This window comes from Ovis canadensis, chromosome 5 (genome assembly GCF_042477335.2).
Source record: "Ovis canadensis isolate MfBH-ARS-UI-01 breed Bighorn chromosome 5, ARS-UI_OviCan_v2, whole genome shotgun sequence".
Lineage (NCBI taxonomy): Eukaryota > Metazoa > Chordata > Mammalia > Artiodactyla > Bovidae > Ovis > Ovis canadensis.
This window is the reverse complement of record NC_091249.1, coordinates 15454234-15475251: the sequence shown is the minus strand read 5'-3', so window position 1 is coordinate 15475251 and position 21018 is coordinate 15454234. Positions and strand designations below refer to the sequence as shown.

Below are 21018 nucleotides of genomic sequence, written 5' to 3'. Positions count from 1 at the left end.
CCTTCGCCAAGGTCGCAGGAATCAGATCCCAGGCTCTGAGCATCCGGGAGGAGGTATGCAGCTGGGTGCCAAACAATCGGGGCGGGGGAGGGGGCGCCCACAGACCCTACAGCAGGTCTGCCGGGGCCAGAGCAGGGAGCGAGCCCGCAGCTCTGGGGCGCGGACAGCCGGGCGTAAGGGGGTGACTGCGGCAGCCTGGAGGAAGAGGGGCTGCGGCCGGGGTCGCCAGCACCCCGCAGACCCCACAGAACCCGGTCCTCCCGCTCCGCACCCCCCTGTCCCCGCGGAGCCTGGCCTCGCGGCCTTCCCGCCGCCCCTCCCCGGCGAGGCTCGGTCCCAGAGTCCCCGCTGGGCCTAACCCGCCGGCCGGGCTCACCTCGCCTCCCCGCCGCCGCGCCAGAGGGAGAGGGCAGGCGGGCGGACTGGCGGCGCAGCGCGCTAGCTGCTCGCGGCTCCGCTGCCCCGGGCTCGCCTGGCCGCCCCGCCCCGCTCTGCTCCGCTCCGCCCCGCCGCTGCCGTCGCCGCCGCCGCAAAGGCTGTGAGGGGCGCCGGGGCGCCTAGGACCCTTCCGGTCTGGATTGCTTCTCCTCCGCTGCAGCCGCCGCCGCGGCGCCCGGTCTGACCGACCCGCGCGCCGGCCAATCAGCGCGCGGAGAGCTGGGCGGGCGCCGCCAATCGCGCGCGCGCGGGGCTGGGGCTACTGCCGGGCGGCTCCGGAGGGGAGGCGGGCCGAGCCCGGCGCTGGTTGACCAGGTCTTCGGGGAGCGGCGCTTGGCGGCCGCGCAGCTGATCGCTCCGCTTCCTTATGACGCAGGCCGGGCTCGGCGCGCCGACTGCGCTTTACCGGTGCCCGCGGTGCGGCAGCCGAGCACCGCGCTGGGAGGCGATGGAAAGGGGTACTGACGGGACCGAAAGCCGGGCCTCTGGGCTTGCAGGTGCAGACTGACAGCGGCGAGTCGGCCTGGAGGAAGGCGGAGAAGGTCCATGAGGGGAGGGCCAGGGCGAGGGGAAGCCGCGGCCTTGGCGTCCAGGACTGGGAGGCGGAGGCGGCGAGGACGTGGAGACGAGGGGAATGGACCTTGGATTCCTTTGCTCACTGTGAAGCAGTTTGAGGGTTGCTGCCAGAAGCAATGGCAACCCACTCCATCACTCTTGCCTGGAAAATCCCATGGACGGAGGAGCCTGGAAAGCTGCAGTCCATGGGGTCGCTAAGAGTCGGACTCGACTGAGCGACTTCACTTTCACTTTCATGCATTGGAGAAGGAAATGGCAACCCACTCCAGTGTTCTTGTCTGGAGAATCCCAGGGACGGGGGAGCCTGGTGGGCTGCCGTCTGTGGGGTCGCACAGAGTCGGACACGACTGAAGCGACTTAGCAGCAGCAGCAGCAGCAGCAGCAGCAGCAGCAGCCGGAAGCCGAGGAGGGACATGGGAGGAGATGGCCATGTGTAGGCCCCTGGCCCCGGCAGGTCAGTGACAGAGGGGAGAAGACTGGCCGGTGAGCCTGGAGCAGAGTTCAAGCCACTGGAACAAAAATTGCCACCAGCAAGGATTATGGGAAACGCAGGAGGTCTGGCTGTCAGAGCTGTGGTTTTACAAAGGAGCATTCATTCCTGGGTCTTCTCAGAAGAGAATGGCAGAGTCATACATGGAGGGAAGGGAGTGCAATGCTGAGGGCCCCTAGGACCTGTGATTTGTTGGCAGTGACCTTCTTCAGAGGTGTCTCCCCCAGCTAGCCTCTGGATCTGGTTCCAGCAGGTCTGAAGGTGTGAAATGATGGGAGAGTTGTCAGACCAGTGTTTCTATTAGCAAAGCTAGAAGTGAGGCATGAAGGCTGGACCCATTGGGGAAAATCTCAGAGGTCAGTGGATGGGGTGAGGGGACTTTGGGGACTGGGAAACTTGTGAACTGTAAAGGAGGAACAGTCCTCATAGGGTGGCCAGGGTAAGGGCCAAACTGGAGGGAAGGAGCAGGACTCTGCAAATGGGGAAGCTAAGGGGCACAGAGCAGGTGGCACGGAGGCTGGCAAGCCTGTGACCCAGGGCCAGGCTGGGAGTACCAGGACCTCAGAAGAGGGGTAGTGTAGAGGAAGGGAACCAGGTACATGGTTCCCCTTAGGCCACCCTGATCTTGGCTACTAGAGTGAGTTTTCTAAAACTAAGTATGGCCCATCCTTGTTTGAAATTGTAGTTGCTGAGTGTTGCCTGCACTGATAAGGGCCCACCTGATAGCCTCTGCCCACACCCAACCATACTGCTACCTGCTCCGGATGCACAACAGAAAATAGGGAGCAAAAATTGCCACCATCAAGGATTATGGGAAGCTAATGAGGTCTGGCGGTTTACAAAGAAGCATTCCTAGGTGCCTCTCAGATTAGGAAGGAGCACCCATTCTCAGATACACTGCAGTCCTGACTTTGCAGCAATCACCCCATGCAAAGTGAGTTCCAAAAATCATTGTACACATATTCACCCCATCAGAGGAGAGAATGTCATGTAGAGTTTTCTGAAAGGATTCTGTTTTCTGGCTTATGACGTACAGTGAACATTTATGGACACCGCTGAAGTGACAGGATAAGGATCAGGGAGCTGGTCTATGCTTGGAAGAGTGTACAGAATTCCAGTGGAGGCTAACAAGTGAGAAGATCCTGCCACAAGTGTGTTGAGAACTGTAGGGATGGGGGAGAGGGGAACATATGGGCATGACTGACAGCTGATCTAGCCTGCCAGGTGGGGAAAAGCAGTTGAGGAAGGCCTCCTGGACCAGAGGAAGCCCCAGCTGAGGATGGAAAGTCAGCAGGAATGTGCTGGGCCAGTGCTTTAGGCATACAGAGCATTCAGACCCAGTGGTTCTGAAGTGAAGACCTGCACGCTGTGTTCAGGGAACCACACATCACCTATTCATGTTGGAGATGGAGAAGGGATACTGGAAAGTTTTGAGGACTTTTAGGTGGGTGGACTGGCACAGGTGACTGGAGGCCCATAGGCTGGCTTCAGCTCACAGAATGCCTTGTTTAACCCTGAGAGTTTTCCTATGTTTCTATGTTTTTTAGTTACCAACATTTAAAAATTGGGAGCTTTCACCTTGAAAACTCTCGAATTGTTGGTTTCACTGTCTGCCAGAGTCAAAGCTCTGGCAACATGAGGCTCATATTCCCATAGTTTCAGCTGGGACTGAGTGGCAGCTGCCCCATTAGGTGAGACCCCCTAGTTCACCACAGTCTTAACTCCCTATTACCCACACCTGCCTGCAACCTCACTCACCCCTTACCTACTGGGCCTTGGGGCATCACAGGGTGGAGACCTGGCTATGGAGGTAATGGGCAGCTGTTGTGGAGTATTAAAGGAAGTGAGCAATGTGATGGGATGTTTGTTTTGAAAGATCATTAAGGCACATGAAGTTTCAGGGATGAGGGACTTAAGATCACGAGACCAATTAAAGAGCTATTGCTACAGCCCTTGTAAGAGAAGATGACAGCTGGCCTGGGGCTGAGGCAGCAGGTGTCAAGAGGAAGGAACTGATTTTAAAACTGTTTCAAAACTTTAAGAAAATGCAAATTAATTTACAACCCACTATCAGTACACACCCCGCTACACACCCCAATAGGATGGCTGTATTAGAAAAGACAATAGCGAGTGTTGGCAATGATATGGAACTCTCATACATTGCTGGTGGAAAAGCAAACTGGTTTATCCACTTTGGAAAACAATTTGATAGTTTCTGATAACATTAAACATATACCTGTCATATCGCCCAGCAATCCCATCACTGGATATATACCCAAGAGAAATAAAAGCATGTTCACATAAAAAATGTTCATAGCAGCTTTATTCAAAACAGTCAAAAACTAGGAACAACCCATGTGTCCATAATTCAGTGAATGGAAAGGGACTGTGGAATATCCGTGCAGTAGGATATTGCCTGACAGCTGGCCTGATGGCAAGTGCACAACAAGATAAAGTACTAAAAACAGTAAGTGAAAGAAACCAAACATAAGACCACATATGATTCCATATATATGACGACCTGGGAAAAGCAAAGTCATATTAGTGGTTGCCAGAGGTCAAGATAGAGGGTGGGGGGAGATAATCACCAGGAGCCGCAAGTGAATTTTTTGGGATGATCAGTTCACCTCAGTTCAGTCACTCAGTCATGTCTAACTCTTTGCGACCCCATGGACTGCAGCATGCCAGGTGCTGTCCATCACCAACTCCCAGAGCCTGCTAAAACTCATGTCCATCGAGTCAGTGATGCCATCCAACCATCTCATCCTGTCATCTCCTTCTCCTCCTGCCCTCAGTCTTTCCCAGCATCAGGGTCTTTTCCAGTGAGTCAGTTCTTTGCATCAGGTGGCCAAAGTATTGGAGTTTCAGCCTCAGCATCAGTCCTTCCAATGAATATTCAGGACTGATTTCCTTTAGGATGGACTGGTTTGATCTTGCAATCCACGGGACTCTCAAGAGTCTTCTTCAACACCAAGTTCAAAAGCATCAATTCTCCCACAGTCAGCTTTCTTTTGGGGTATTTCTGTTGGGTGTACTCTATTTGTACCTTAATTATGGTGGCCCTCATGACTATGACATGGGTTCAATCCCTGATCAAGAAGATCCCCTGGAGAAGGGAATGGCAACCCACTCAGTAGTCTTGCCTGGAGAATCCCACGGACAGAGGAGCCTCATGGGCTACAGTCCATGGGGTTGCACAGAGTCGGACACGACTGAAGCGACGTAGCACACAGGCGTATGACTGTATATGTATCAAAACTCAGAACTGTACACCTCAGAAAAGATGACTTAATGTGTGTAAATTATACAAAGCAAACTTAATGTAAAGGAAAAAAAAAACTTTAAGAGGTGGAACTGTTGGGTCTTGGAGATAGGCTGCAGGGGTGAGAGAGGAGTAGTCAGAGAGGAAACCTGGCTTGGTTTTTGACTGGGGACTCCTGCCCTTGGCCTGCTCATGAAGAGGCCCTTCAGAATCTGTTTCTGGCTGCCCTTCCCTGCCCTGGATGCTGCAGACACTGCCCACTTCCCCGTCCCACGTGGGCCTCTTCGCCTGGGTTCCGGTCAGGCTCTCCACTTCAGTTATGGTCCTTTGGGCAAGGGATTAGCTTATCTGAGCCTCGGTTCCATGTGGAGTGGGCTTTCAGCCTCTCCCCACATGGCCTGCTCTCCCTCCCCTCCCCTCAGCCCTCCTCTGTCTTCTCCCCAGCCCTTACCAGGACCAGAGATGTGCCAGAGGGTTCAAGTCAGTACTGTCTCAGTTGTGTTATAGAAAGCCACACTGCATTTAAACCAGTGGGAACAATGCGGGGAGTTTCCTGCACTATAGCACCTGAGGGATTGCAGGGGTAAAGCTGGTCTCAGTACTGCAGGCTTGAGAGCCAGGGTGAGGCCTTGGCAGCTAGAGGAAGGCTTTCTGTCCCATCCCATTCCTCTGTGTCTGCTTCCTTCTTCCCATGTCACCTTCTGCTCTCCCACCACCCAAGGGGGATGGCCCTCTGTCTCAAATCAAGTTTGAAAGCCCCCGTAGGAGGACTGTGATAGCTTGCCCTTCAGGGCTCCCACCCCTGTGCTGGTCAGCCAGTCTCATATGAGGACTTGGAAAGAGAAAGGGTAGAAAACAGTTGGGAAAGGCAGAAGTCTGGATTTTACTCTCCAGTGATAAGAAACAGGTGTCTGCGCTGGGGGCATAGCTGAAAGTATGGGAGCTGCATGAGAATGGGGAACCCATGGCCCCATGACTGAATGCAGTGATCCTCAGCCCTCCTCTTCAGGTGTTTCCCAGAGTACCAGTTGCTGGACCCTTGCTCAAAGGCAAAGGACTAGAAAACTTTTCTGCAAGTCTGACCAACCCTGAAGCCTAAAGGAAAGGCCTGACCCTCCATCTGCCCACAAGTCCCCTACTACATTGACCAGCGGTGAATCTCGGCATCAAAATAAGTGCCACTGTGTGCCCAGGACTGTTCAGCCTACCTTGAATCTGACCGAATAATCCAAGGTCACATGGCAAAGAAAACTTAGATCAAACAGAAAAACAGGCTACATAGAGAAGGAAATTCCAACAGAAAAATAAATAAATCTTTGCAGGCTTCAGAGGATATGAAAAAATATTGCATCCTTTAAACAAGCTGCTAAGTCGCTTCAGTCGTGTCTGACTCTGTGCGACCCCATAGACAGCAGCCCACCAGGCTCTCCCATCCCTGGGATTCTCCAGGCAAGAACACTGGAATGGGTTGCCATTTCCTTCTCCAATGCATAAAAGTGAAAAGTGAAAGTGAAGTCGCTCAGTCGTGTCTGACTGTTAGTGACCCCACGGACTGCAGCCTTCCAGGCTCCTCCGTCCATAGGATTTTCCAGGCAAGAGTACTGGAGTGGGGTGCCATCGCCTTCTCTGTGCCTTGAAACAAGAACCACCATTAAAAACAATTCAGCACGCAAACTACGTCTGTGCCCTCAGCTGAGCTGGCCTAGAAGTGATGGCATCCTAGGAGGAGCACACCCAGAGCCTAGGTCTTGTTTCTAATGCCATTCTCAAATAAAGGAAACCAGGGGTCCTTAGAGCAACGGCTGATTCTAGGGCAGGGGCTGGGAGTATCCAAGATGAGCCTAGAGCAGGCTGTAGGCAAGAAAGGAAGTGCTTCCGAAGCACATCCACAAACAAGGGGGCGTGTCACGGGAGCCAACTGAAGGAGCTCCCAGTAGCCATCGCTGGAAAATTTGAACAACCAAATAAAAGTAACCTAGTTCTAGGTTGTAACTCAAAGTATAAAAGTAAATATCCATGAGTTTCATAGTAATAGAAATAGATGATTTAGCAACAAAAAAGTAGGGAAGAACAGACAAATCTGTACTGAATTCCAAATAATTTATATAGATACATCCCTCCTATGGAGGTGAAGCATAACTCACTTACTCTTTAAGTGTGGGGTAGGCATTGTGGCTTCCTCCTAAAGAGTTCAGTATGGAAAGTGGATTCCCCAGAAAGCCCTGGGGAATAGAGAATCTGACAAGTAAAACCTCAGTCAGGTGACCATGTTTAACATAACAGTGATAAGATGTGTTGATAGTATGTACCCTTGATATGAAATGATGAGAATGGCATTTTACTTCCAGGGTCTTCCTCTCCAAAACGCAGAGCACCAGTCTAACCATGAGGATAGCATCAGACAAATCCAAGTGTAAGACATTCTACAAAATACCCACCAATAGTCCTCAAAACTGTCAAAGTAATCGCAAACAAGGGAAGTCTGAGAAACTCACAGCCAAAAGGAGACATGTGATGTCCCTGAATAGGAAAAGGGAATTAGAGACAAATTATGGACATATGAATGAATTATGGGCTTTAGTTAAACATATCAGAGCTAAAAAAAAAAAAAGCTCTTGGAAATTAAGTTATTTGGAAGAAATGAAAAACCTTGGTAATAGGTTGGGAGAGAAAGCTGAAGAAACCTCCCAATTAGCAGCACAAAAAGAGAAGATGAATAATAGAAAGGATAAGAAATTACAGGTCATTCTAGTAGCTTGACCTCTGTAGTCAAAGGCTCCACCCCTGAGATATATGCTCCAGCAGCTTCACCTCTGAATAACAGAAAGGCTAGAGAAGCAAAATGAAGTCTACAAAAAAGTAACTCAAGAAAACATCCAGACCTGACAGTTATGAGTAACCAGAATGAAAACACTAAATGAAAAGAGATCCAAGGCACCTTGTGATATTTGAGACCACAGGGAACAAAAAGAAGGAAATAAGGAGGTCACTGACAAAGGCATACCAGAGTGACTTGGACTCCTAAGCTACAATACTGAGAACAAGATAACGGATCACTGCCTTTATGATTCTGAAAGAAACATTTTTATCTGACGTAGAATTCTATAATTAGCTAAACCTTCAATCAAGTATGAGTAATAAAGTCATTTCTAGACATGCTAGGCCTCAAAACATTTACCTCCCAGCATTTTTACTCAAGAAGGATGTGTTCCACCAGAACAAAAAAGGAAATTCAAAAGAAGACTATAAGAGACAGGAAGCAAGAGGGATGAGTGATGAGGCGGGACTTCCTGGAAGAGGGTGAAAGGTGACCCCAGAGTGACAGCTCTGCCGCTGATGGGGAGGGCAGCTGAACTACATGAACTGTCATCAGCAAGACCCCCATTTCCATCAGGTCACTTTCTTTACTTGAGGACAGAATGCTCAGGAGAACTGGCCCAGATTCTCATCAGTACTTGTCTTGACCATGTGTAATGAGGGTCTCTCCTCTTAGGCTCTGCTGAGGACACACATATCACTCACAGAGGTTTTCTGCTTTCCCCCAAGAGCAGGAAGTAGACCACGGTGGGCTCAGAAATCGAAGAGACAGAGCAGCCCACTCTCACTGACCAGGCTTCTGCGGCATGTCCAGCACCTGGCTGACACCAAACTCACTCATGGTTTTGCTTGCAAGTTCCCCCAGAAAGGGCCTTGTCACCTCCCGGAGAAGCGGAAGTCAGACCACGACCCAAGCCTGCTCTGCTCACCTCCTCTGGGAGCCTCTGCCCAGTGTGGGCACTGCTGCTCTCTCCCTGCATGGCTGCTGTGTGCTTGTCCTGTGATTTCAAGACTAGGTGGTAGTTTTGTTTGAGCATTATTGTGTGAATATGATAAACAGTACTATAAAGAAAAGCAAGGGATCAATTAGTATGGAAGTGAGGGTGGTCATCACCTCAGGAGTGAAGGATGAAATACATTTTTCTGGTTGTTGTTCAGATAAAGATGTTCTGGCTAGTTTGTAGTCTCCTAACCTCAAAAGTTGTACTGGTCATTGTTTGGTCAGGACAGAAACCAGAGCAGGCATTTCCAGCAGAACTTACACCCTTATTTATTTGTAAGAAGGGCAGACGGAAGGCCTGAGAATGCCATCAGGGCCCCTGGGTTCCTGCCAGCTCTCAGAAGTGGGATCCTGGAGGAGCCCCAGGAGCCTCTGTTGGTGGCCAGCACAGCATGGAGCACTGCGTGATGGGTGAGCTTTAGGGAGCACCGCCACAGTGGGTGTATTGGTGCTAAGGGTCACAACAGGACCCCCCATCTACTTCTGTCAGAGCAGAAATAAGTGATACGAATTTCTCAATGAATAATACAATTTCTAAACTTTCAAATCTCCCAGGAGTGCTTCTCATTGGTAGAATTCAGCTTGAAATGTAGTTCCCAGGTTTCCAACCCCCGTTATTCAGGGGAGAGCCTAGAAGGGGAAGGAGAAGTCACTGGATAGCCCACAGGTAATCCAGAACTAAGGTCTGCTGGTACTCTAGAGCCCCACATGTCAGTCAGTTGCCGTGAAGACACCATTCGCACTGTCTGGGATAGCGCTTTCATAGGAAGCCAAATTCCAACTCCAGAACTGGCCCTCTGGCTTTCTATCTTCCTGCCTGATTCTATTAATAAAATTGGTGACTTTATAGGATCATTGGGGAAAAAAGTACAAATCTGAGTTTCACCTCTGTGTGCTGTGTGTAGGCTCTGGGCAGCCATCTCAAGCAGCATCTCATGGCCCAACCTCCTCCAACATCTGTTGAGTGGCTTCTCATTCCAGAGTTCCAAACCTCCTGCATTTTGTTCCACTCTTAACACAGTCCTCATTTTCCTTCTAGAAGAACACAGATCATGGGTATGGGGACAATGCCAGTGGCTACCAAGAAACAGGGCTGCCCCCATGAGCTACTGCTCAGTTTGTTTCGAGGAGCCCTCAAAAAATATGTACACAAAAAGAACAAGATTAACAAAAATCACACAAACACACACACACACAATTTTACTGTTATTTATTGTCTTAAAAATTGCATAGTACTTTGATTGTGCATGCTTTTAAATAGAAGGCAAGGTAGCCCACTTGAAACTATTCTGTTGCATGGTATTTTTCAGGCTGTTTTCACTATGGGCAGGAGCAGGGACCAAAATGCTGCCTGGGCTTAAAAAGAACCATGATGAGATGAAAGAGAAGTTGGAGAGTTGGAGAGATTAAGATGAGAAGACACTGTTGAAAGGAACTGAGATCTGATAGAACCTACGGAGGCCTAGGAAGATGGTGGGAGGGGGCTTCCCCGAGGTCAGAGGACAGGACTCAGTAGCAGTCAAGACAGGATGGGAAAGGAGAAAGGAGTCCAGAGGGGCAATGCCTGGCACTCAAATCTGAGATGTACATTCCCTGCCAGGGGACTGGGCGCACTGGGTAGCCTGAGGGCACCGTTGGCTACAGAAAGCCACATACTAGAAAAATAACTTAAAAGCTATACAACTGTCATTATAAATACTTTGTCTTTAACTAGTGTTGGTTAAAAAAGGTTCACAGTTACTCTGAAGAGAGCTGTATTTCTATTGCACGGTATTGGAAGAGTCTGCTCAGATCCCCATGTGTAAACAATGGTTCCCTTCTCCTCTGGCGGCTTCAGGACACAGAGAAAACACTACCTGCTGTAAGCAAAGCACTTGGGTACAAGGCACATCAAAGCTGTCAAGCTCTATCGGGATCTACTGAGAACACGCCGAACGCCAGCTTTTCTTCCCACTTGGTTTCACTGGGACAGGTCTTGAAGGTGGTAGTGGTCTCCTCTTGGTTCTCATTCCACAGTTACAGACTTGGCCAGATTTCTGGGGAAGTCAACCTAAAACGACAGAAGGTAGCTGCTCAGACCCACGGGTCTCAGCCACACACTGTGCTGTAAAGCCAGCTCTCAGACTTCTTTACAATAGGAAGATGAATATTCCTGGGCATCTCCAACCATGAGCTAGCTCCTTGAGACCTGCATCTTGGAAGGGATTTCTTATTCTAGAAACAATTATGTTTATTCAGTAAATGTTAATGGTGCACCTGATATGTGTCATGCAGTGTTAACACTATTAAAAGGATATGATTCATGCTATTAAAAACAGCTAGCTCAACTTGTACTGTTAAAAATTCACTTTTCTTGGAAGTAGACACACTAAAATATTGGTTAAAGGTGGGGCTTGGGAAGGAAATGTGACTGAGGATGGTTGATAAAGTGGGCTTCAACTTTACCTACAGGGTCTTATTTTGTTTACAATAACATTAAAGAAGAGAAGAAACAAATATAACAAAATGTTAGGGATTGTCAATGATGGATGATGGATGTACCATCAGATGTTTGTTATATTGTTTTTGGTGTTGATATGTATTTTTTAAAGCTCCTCAAAATAAAATTACAATAAAACTTCTATCTGCACACACACTTTCTGGTGAGATCATAAATTTGTTCTTTTCTGGAACAGAAATTGAAATAGGAATCCCAAAATGTTGAATGATTTGCTAGACTGAGGATAAACCTTCTAATATGGGAGGAAGATATATAGATGCACAAAGATAGTTCACTGCAATTGTTATTTATGCAGATATTCCAAGAGATTAGAAACCGTTTAAACAACAGAAGACTGGTTAAGTCATTGTTAAAATCTGTAAGACTGTGGTAGAATATTGTGCAACGATCAAATGCTGCTTACAAGTTCAAGATCTGAGAACTTGTAATGTATTGTATACACTTGTAACGTATTAAACAGAAAGTTGTGAAATTTCATCCTTGATATTATCTCAAAAAATCTTAAAAAATTTACAGGCACAAGGAAAAGACCAAACTAAAATATTAAATTTGCTCATCAAATTGCCTCTTATGGTTTAATATGGTCTTTACACATCTTGCAGTTCCTGTCGTTTTCAGGGGGTATAAGTTACTTTAAAAAATTATTTTAAATGAAAATATTTCCCTTATGATTATTTATACCCAATAAGTATTTAAGAACCAAATGGAACTCTGGGATTATGTCTCTCCCCTTTGCTGGCTGAGGTGCAATTTTTAGACCTACATCATATCCTCGGAGTACAGCCAGGTGGAAGGAGAGGAGCTGCAGCGGAATCACACTCAGGATGCCCTGCAGGCAGTCTACGGTGTGGGGCAGCTCGATCGTCTTATATGCAAACTTGGAGCTTTCAGTGTCGTCCTTGGAGCACAGTATAATCGGGCGACCCTAAGACAGAGAAATGTGATCACAAGATGCCGGTCATCTCTGAAAGGAGCAATCCGTCACACACAGCAGAGTTTCTAAGAGCAACATATTGCAATAATAATATTGTGATCTTTTGTATTTGCTGCAGTTATAGGTCAGGTGATGTATCTGATTTGTGTATAGGTCAAAGAGTTTGGAGGCTTTTGTTAAAAAGGTTCCTATGCTTCTGTCGTTGCGGTGGTGGGGCACCCTCCTGCTGCATTAATTCAGCACCCGTTTATTGAGTGGCTTCAGTGTGCCTTGCAAAGAGCAGGAGTTCTTACCCCTTACTCTAGGGGCTCATAGTCAAGTGGTAGGAAAACAAAAATGTCAATGAGCAAACCAATAATTAGCAGTGAATTTCAGATAAATGTCACCAAGGCAGTAAAACCCCGTTACATGATCGGGAGACAGTGGGAAGTTTCGAGAAGTTCTCTGAAAAGGAGGCGTTTGTATTGAGACCTGAATGATGAGAGGCCAACTGCTTGAAGAAAGGTGGGAAGACTGTTCAGGGCAGAGGAAGCAGCCTGCGTTTTCCAAGTTCTAGCGGATTACTGAAACTGGGGGTGGGGGGCGGTTTCAGTAATGGAAACTCCTGAATTTGGATCCAGTTGGTCAGAAATGCGGGTGGGCTGGGAAGCCGAAAGACTGCAGTTGGTGGCTGACGTGAGGGTGGTCTTGTGGAGGACACAGCACTTCACCTGTGAAATCTAACTCTGGGTGGCCAATACCAGAACTTCCCCCGGGGATCTCCAACAGACCTCCTTTGATCTCATGTCTCAGGGCCAGGACCCCTCCGGGTCACCTGGATCACTGGGCCTCACCTAGGAGCTTCTGTGGGCATGGCTGTAGGCTGGCCAGTCCCTTTCTGAATGTGCACCACGCACGAGGGACCCCAGAAGTATATGCTCACACCCGCTCACCAGCAGGAACGAACACGCATTGCTGGTGCTGGCCAACAGTGGGTGAGGTGGGCATGAGCGGAAGAGAACAGGAGAGAAGCGGCCCGCCGGCCGGAGGGCCCTCACCTGGCGGGCTGTGACCTGCTGCAGGGCGTTCTGGCATTTGGCGAAGCAAGGGTCCTTCATGATGACCATGATGACGGGCATCTGCTTGTCAATCAGCGCCAGGGGGCCGTGCTTCAACTCTCCAGCCAGGATGCCTTCCGAGTGCATGTAGGTTATCTCTTTAATTTTCTGGGGAAACGTGAGGTGGAATCAGTGCCATGCTGCTAATGGGAGCAGATCATCCAGTGGGGAGAGAGGGAAGCCAGGGAAAGGGTGATCCAGGGAGCAGGGAGCTGAGGCCCGCAAGGCAGATGGACACACTGGAGTGGCCAGTGGCACTTAGGGTAGCCAGGGAGGCCAAGCCCAGCGAAGAGGGTTACCTGCTGTCTAGCGCACGCACAAAGCCCAGCACACAGCTTGTGTCCTCAGCCGAGCTCTGGGGCACAGCCACCCTGCCCCCACTGTGATGGGCAAGTCAGTATCAATCTAGCTTGTCCCCATCCCTTCTGAGCCAGCCTCATGGTTTCCCTAACAGTCATAGTTTGTAATGATGGCATTGTATTCTACACCTTCATTTCATTATCTGATTAACTGATCCCTCAATTCTGGATGATTAATAACTTCTAAGTGTTGCCCCAACTTAACTATCAAGCAAAATGACACACACTGGGGTGTTAATGGAGTTTTCCCCCTATGTTTAGAGAGATCCATTTTTTTTTTCCAGTCACCATTAAACCCATGTCATTAAACTAGTGAGAGCTTTGAAGAAAATATTTCTAAACTCCCCTAGAACTGCTTGGGTCAGGGAAACATTGTCAGAAGCGCGGCTCCACTCTGGATGCTGTAGATGGCGGAAGTACTATACCCAAGCGACCACAGAGGGGCCACGGCTTGTGCCAGCAGCAGTATAAAAGCTTCTCTCTTTCCTCCAGAACTAACTTGGAGGCATAGTTGAATATGCATCTTTCACCAGCACACTCAGGAGCTGCAGCTGAGCACCCCACACTAGACAGCAGAGGCATGGCTGTGGGGTACCAAATGGGTGCCCCGCCCGAGCATTGAGCCTACTGCTCCAGAGAAGCTGTGTGTGTGGACCCTCAAGGGGGCCAGAGTCTGCACTGGAAGGGTGTGGGAGCTGAAGCTTCCTGCAGTCTGGCAACTCATGGCTTGCACCTCACCCCAATGCCCTGCCTCCTGTAATACTCTGTTTCCCACTGGTGGCATCATTCTTCCAAATGGGGGTGGTGGGGGGTGTAGGCAGTTGCTCGCACAGGCAGAGGAGGGGAGTCTAGCTGAGTTATAGATGCTGCCGCACTGCTGACACTGTCTCCCATTTACCTTGCTTGACCATCTGATCCGTAAACAGCAAGTGGATAGTGAGTAAGGCAAGCTCTAGGCTCGGGTCTCTGTACATCTCTTTCTGCCCTCTTAGTAGCCCTGTGGTCCTGGTATCTTGTCCCTACTCCATCAGCTTTCTCTCAAGCCACATCTTTATTGCTGCAGTGGGTAAAAGAGCTAGACATTGATATAAAAAACGCAGGGCTTTCTATGCTTATCTTCTGCAGGATCTCACCTCACCTCAGAAGACTGAGGAGTAACAGGGGAAATGTGTAGAGACTTTACCCTGAAGTTCTGGTGTGCCCAAATCCTCCCACACAGACTTCTTGTGGTAATAGAAAAAAGCAAAAAAACATTTTTTTAACTGAGTTTGAATTTTAGGTTGATCACTTCTACTATGTAATCTTGAGCAAGGTGAATGTTTTGGAGGCTCAATTTCCTCCTGGGTCAAACGTGAACAATGACTGCCAGCCCCTCAGAAGATGCTCCTGAATGGGCTATCCCAGATAGCGCCTGGTGCAGGCGAACACCCCAGGGCTCTCTCTGCAGGAGACTGGGCGCCTGCATCTCCACGTCAGCAGGGCTAGAACACTGGGTCAGAGAGCGACGCCCTCCCCTCCCCAGCCCAATGCCCTGCCCTCCTTCCTGTGGGTTTCCTGGGGTGTCTCCCCCTCACTCAGGGGCCGGTGGAGGAGGGGGTTGGGCAGAGGGTGCTCACCAGGGCTCCTTCCAGGCAAGTGGCATAGTTGTAGCCTCGCCCCATGACCAGAAGCGACCTCTGTGTGTAGAGCTCCAGGGCCAGGTCATGGATCTTCTCATCCAGGGACAGCACCTCCTTGATCAGCTCTAAGTCAGGCACACAGCAGAGGGGGAGAGCCAGTCACACCAAGTATAAAGCAAGATTCACAAAGAAAAGTCACGGTGTATGAGACAAGCCTTCCGAACTCACATCGTTTACACACTTCTCTCCCTTCCATTAGTTTAAAAGAATTTTAAATGCAGATCATGGGAAACAGCTTGTGTAATCGGCTAGGATTTTATTGAGACGGTGGTTTGTATTCGTGCTCCTATTTTCCTGAACACAGGAGGTAAGCTGCTGCTGCTGCTGCTGCTGCTAAGTCGCTTCAGTCGTGTCTGACTCTGTGTGACCCCATAGACGGCAGCCCACCGGGCTCTCCCGTCCCTGGGATTCTCCAGGCAAGAACACTGGAGCGGGTTGCCATTTCCTTCTCCAATACATGAAAGTGAAAAGTGAAAGTGAAGTCGCTCAGTCGTGTCTGACTCTTAGCGACCCCATGGACTGCAGCCTACCAGGCTCCTCCGTCCATGGGATTTTCCAGGCAAGAGTACTGGAGTGGGGTGCCATTGCCTTCTCCAACAGGAGGTAATCAGGAAGTGTTATTTCTAGCTCCATTTTACAGGCAAGGCAGCAGAGGATCAGTGAGGCTAAACCTCCAGCTGGCCAGCCAGACCTGACACTCCAGATTAATACCCCTCATCTGGTCGTGTGCTATGTCTGGAAAAAAAAGCCTGTGTGAGATGGACCAGCACTTCTCAAACTCTTTGGTCTCAGGATTCCTTTATAATCTTAAAATTTATTGGGAATTTCTAAGAGCCTTTATTTTTGTGGGTTTTATCTATCAATATTTACCAGATTAGAAACTGAGGAAATTAGTTATTCACTCATTTAAAATAACGATTTAAGCATGAAATTTTAAAAAAAAAAAACAGTGAGGAGTGGCGCTGCTTCACATTTCTGCAAATCCTTAATGCCTGACTTTTTCATAGAAGACAGATTCTCTTATCTGTTTCCTCATTCAATCCATTGCAATATGTTTTTTGGTTGAAGAAAATCTGGCCTCACAGATTTGTAGCTGGAGAAAAAAAGAGTATTTAAATAACTTTTTCAAATAATTGTGAATGTCTTTGATATTACACCAAACTTAAGAAGTGACAATTTCTTAAAAGGGAGATCATATCAATCAAAATTTCCTACTTTGTCAACTTAAAATGTATTAGTCTGTTGCGTACTTACGTAAATGGATTTTTTTACATGTGCATAATTTTGTAACACTGCATTGGCCATTTGCAAAATAGTGGTTCATTGGGTTATTAAAATCTTCCAAAAATGGACACATTCATTATAAAATATTTTTTTAAAAAAATTAGACTTGTTAAAATCACTGTGAGCTTATCAGAGATGTTTTTGAGTATTGGGAGGTCATCACACTAGAGCTGACAGCTACAAGTTTTCCAGATCCTGTTTTGGTTGAAAGCTCAAAGGTTATCATTGGCAATGGATACTATCATCAGCTTTTCTCGAAGTTTGGGGCTAACTCGGTTCACTTTTGAGAAAATGTCTGCCAAGTACCAAGTTAGCTTGCTACTCAATCAACCACAGGGTGCTTTTCTCTGGAACAACCATCAGACTTCAGGGCGCAGCAGACGCACTTGCTGCATACCTCCCACTTGTCACACAGACTGTTAAAAAGTGTTACAATTTAGTAAGATTAATGCATTTTGCCACATAATCAAAGACACCCCTAAGTGGAGTTGTTGCATTTTGGTCATGAGAACATTGTGCTGCCTCGGCCCTGAAGACTGCTGAGTGCCAGTGGCAGCCACCAGTGCCCCTGCAGATGTCCACACAGTGAGGAAGGCAAAGCATCCTCTTTGTCATAAAAACCGCATTACTACAAAAATAGTTTTCACTGACAGGGTCTTCTATGCCCCCCAAGATCTTTGGGTCACATCTTGATAAATACCCACTTACCAGAGAGAGTCCTGTTCTTGCAGGATTGTTACCTGGCTTAAAGTTAAAATGCTTTTCTTGTTAATAAAAGAAAATTTTAATAAAAATTTAATAAAAGAAAATTTTTTATTTCTTGTTAATAAAAGAAAATTTTTAGCATGCTGTCTTGGTCCGATTCAGACCCTGAGACCTAGCATGGTTACACAGTGGTTTTCCCTCACTGCCTTCTCTTTGCCCTTTGTTCCAGAAGAAAGTCTGGTAAGACTGGGAATGGCTCCACCCAGAAGAACCTTGGGGCCATTCACTCCTTGTGTGTTTCCTGAGCAACTACTGATTGTCTGCCCTGGCTGGACACCTGGAAACCAGCAGTGACTCTGACAGACAGGGTTGGTGCTTGCTAAGTTGACGTGGCTGGGGAAGACAGGTCAATACACAGGAGAACAGGTAATTTCAAATCATGGCATGTGATATAAAGAAAAGAAATGGGCTCCTGTATTACAGAGAGCTAAGCAGGGGACTGGGCTTCCCTGGTGGCTCAGTGGTAAAGAATCTGCCTGCAATGCAGGAGACCTGGTTCGATCGCTGGGTTCAGAAAATCCCCTGGAGAAGGGCATGGCAACCCACTCCAGTACTCTTGCCTGAAGAAGTCCATGCACCGAGGAGCCTGATAAGATACAGTCCACGGGGTTGCACAGAGTTTTACACGACTGACTGACAAAGCAGCAGCAGCAGCAAGCAAGGATTAAGGCCCCTGTTAGGGTTGCCAAGGAGGGTCTCAGGAGGTGATTTCTGAACTAAGACTTGGGTGATGGGAGCTGTTTGTCATATGAAGAGCTGGAGGAAGAGGGTTTTGGTAGAAGAAAGAGCCAGGACAAATGTCTTCCGGTGAAAAGCGCTCGGCATTGCTGAAGGTCAGAAAGTCGGTGAGGGAGGCCCGGGAGGGGAAGGGAGCTGGGAAGGGTCAGAGGCACAGGGGCCCAGCGTGCAGGGCTCCACGGCCTGAGGACAAGTGTGGACTGGAATCTTGGCCCAGTGGGGGGCTGCTACAGGAGTTTAGCAGTAAGGAGAAGTTTTGAGGAGAAGGGGATGATTAACAGTATCATTTATCGAGAGAGTCAGGCAAAGGAGCAGCCAGGAACAGTCTACAGGATTTGACAATGAGCAGGTGAGCTCTGGAACATACCGGGTAGAGATTTCAGGCCATGGATGATCTCTCGCCTTCTGTTTTGCAGTGAAATGCGGTCTTCAGACATCATCAAACCAAACATCACCAAGGAGATGAACTGACTGGTGTAAGCCTGAGGACAGAACAGTGGTGCTAGAGGAACTGGGGCCATACGCATGTGGTGACCACTCAAGACGAGACAGAGCCCGGGGCTCCCCTCCAGGGAGGGGACCACCCACCCAGCGGAGGCCCTCCTGCGGGTGCCCACGTGGCTCCTACCTTGGTGCTGGCCACACCGATCTCCGGCCCTGCGTTGATGTGGACACCGCAGTCCGTCTCGCGGGAGATGGAGCTGCCCACGGTGTTGGTGACGCCCACGGTCAGAGCTCGGCGATCCTTGCAGTAGCGCAGTGCCAGGAGGGTGTCTGCAGTCTCCCCTGCCACACAGGTCCTTCTTTTCAGTTCATAGCTGTGCGGCCCTGCCAGCCTTAACCTCCACCCCTGACTCGTTTACTTCTGGCTCTTAGGCAGAAACTGGTGCCCAGACACAGTTTGTGTGTGCTTAGAAAGGAAAATGTGTGCTCAACAATTTTTTTCGAGTTGATTCTCTCTCTCTCTCTTTTTTTTTATGTAAGATGTTCTTTATTTAAGGTTTGCTAATGCCAGAGACACAGTTAGCACTTAGATCTCGAAAAAAGGAGAATTCTTTAGTCTTAAAAGTAAATAGGAAAATAAAACATTCATGGGGATTCGGATTCAAAGTTTGAAATGAATTTATCACTTCTCCTTTTACTGTTTCGTGTGAAGTGCATGTTCTAGGAATGTTAAAACCTTTCTCATGAAAATAGGTAAATTATTCAACTGGCTGGGGCCTTCATATGGGGACCGCAACCGCAGAGGCATATAGGAAAAACTTGAACACCTGGGTGTTTAGTAATGCAGTTAATGTGCTTCACTGTGATCATTGCTGTAATTGAAGACGAAAGCTGATTCGTAAGTGGAACTAATTTGGAAGGAATTTATTAAAAGTTTGTGTGTGATTCAATGTTAAACAGAACATTTAAATTCCATAATTGAGGTTTTCATGAAAATATGTGAAACAAGTTTTTCTAAAAATGGCTTAAGACTCTCTCGTCCCTGGTCTTCTCTAATTTTTCTTGAATCGTAAGACAGAGTGGTTTATCTCACTTCCCATTTCCTATTTAACCCACTCTGTCTGGCCTTGTGCCCTGGTGGATTCTCAGATTCAAGATTTCGCTACTATTTATGTGACAAGTAGTTTCTCATCCACTGTCTCACTGAATTCTCATGACAACTCCTCCCCAGTGGGGAGGCATCACCTCCATTCCCCTTTAGGATGAGGTGTTCAGAGACGGAGGAAATCAATGCCTGACTTGCTCAAGGCCAATTAGCTGTGGGTGATGGAGTAGGCCTGGCTCGGGTCTGGCTCCCAGTATTCTTTTTTGGACTCTAAACGACCTCATTCAGAGTGGGCTGAAATTTAATATTTAAAAAGCAAGAATGCTCCTAAATGGTGCTTCTCAAACAGATCTTGTTTTAAAGGAAAACATTTCTTGTAGCCTTCAAGTGTGGACTCCAATTATTTTTATGGAAAAAACAAATTTAAATAGGTTCATGAATAAACCAGCAAGAAGTCCCTGTTGGTAAGTCCTAAAGAACTCAAGTGAAATCAGACATGATGCATAAGATAAAATCAAACATTCAGTGTCCACACAGCCACCGCTCTTGGCTCTGCTGCCCTAACTTTGTTCCAGTGCTGCCTGGTGCAGCTGTGGCCCACTTCTCCTCTCCTGTTTCCACTCAGACTTCCATCTAGCACAATGGGCCACATGGCCCTTTCTCAGCACCAGTGGGGGCCAGGGCTGGGAGCTGGGGACAGATCTATATTCATCAGTACCCCCATTTTTGATAGTTTAAAAAGTTTTACTGTAAAGAGCTAAACAAATGAAACTTTGAACTCCTTCTATGAAGTCACTCATAAGGTACCACTGCATTATTTCCACATTAAATGCACCTCCATTCTTTGGTTTGTGGCTCCCACCAATTCACAAAACATTTTTAGGTTCTGACAGAATTATAAACCCAAAGGTAAGTGGCGACTGAAGTTAGAGGGCAGCACCTGAGAACGAGGTGGCCAGCTAGATAGTGGGTGTGTTGGTGTCAGGTTTTCTTAGCTTGTCACTGAAATGGAGATGCTCTTAAAAATGCATGCTGAAAACAGCATAAAAGGATATTAGGGCATTCTGTTAACGCTGCAGTTGTGAGAATGACAGTGGTGTTATATTTTTTCTTTTATCATTTATAGACACATTTTGAAATATTTATGGATAAAATAACACATTTGATATTGACTTTTAAATAACTCAATGAAAGGGAGGGGTTAAAGTGGCTATGATAATACAAAATGGGTGAGCTATTTCAGAACATAACTGCTTAGCCTAGGCGCTTCCTCATGTGAGTCTCTCTTCTATAAAGGTTTGGAATTCTGCATAGTTAAGTGTTATAAGAATTCTCCCAGAACTCATGCATATGAGTTCCAAGCACACGGCTGTGGATCACCTCCCTGACCCTCTGTCCTGCCTTGAGCTGGAGCAAACGCTCCAGAACGCTAGAAAGGCACCCAGGCAGGGTTTCCTGAGCTGGGAGAGGGTAGTCTGGACTCTCTACATGTGAACAGAGTCTCTCTATGCCTCCTACTGCTGGACTGTT

General features: G+C 48.0%; 2 protein-coding genes and 1 long non-coding RNA gene across 15 annotated transcripts in view; 1 reads left to right on the top strand and 2 right to left on the bottom strand.

Moving 5' to 3' along the window:
• Positions 1–984, bottom strand: part of MAPK9 (mitogen-activated protein kinase 9) — a 70498-nt gene extending 69514 nt beyond the window's left edge. For 4 of the 13 annotated variants that reach the window (XM_069588956.1, XM_069588962.1, XM_069588959.1 and 1 more), the window contains exon 1: positions 377–715. The gene's annotated coding sequence lies outside the window, so the exon portion shown is untranslated. Of the gene's footprint in view, positions 1–376 lie in introns of all 13 variants that reach the window. The other 9 variants (XM_069588957.1, XM_069588965.1, XM_069588958.1 and 6 more) reach the window with 7 other exon arrangements.
• On the top strand, positions 713–19406 carry LOC138440073 (uncharacterized). The gene is made up of 3 exons (XR_011256909.1): positions 713–1468; positions 17371–17567; positions 18356–19406. It is a non-coding gene; the product is annotated as an uncharacterized lncRNA (long non-coding RNA).
• The window catches only part of GFPT2 (glutamine-fructose-6-phosphate transaminase 2), a 44539-nt gene continuing 33297 nt past the window's right edge, over positions 9777–21018 (bottom strand). Inside the window, exons 14-19 of the mRNA XM_069588951.1 lie at positions 18568–18725; positions 18307–18421; positions 15090–15217; positions 13055–13222; positions 11847–12008; positions 9777–10633 (exon numbers count right to left, since the gene is read on the bottom strand). Of these exons, the coding sequence (XP_069445052.1) occupies positions 10589–10633; positions 11847–12008; positions 13055–13222; positions 15090–15217; positions 18307–18421; positions 18568–18725 (776 nt within the window). The 3' untranslated portion in view covers positions 9777–10588. The remainder of the gene's footprint in view (positions 10634–11846; positions 12009–13054; positions 13223–15089; positions 15218–18306; positions 18422–18567; positions 18726–21018) is intronic.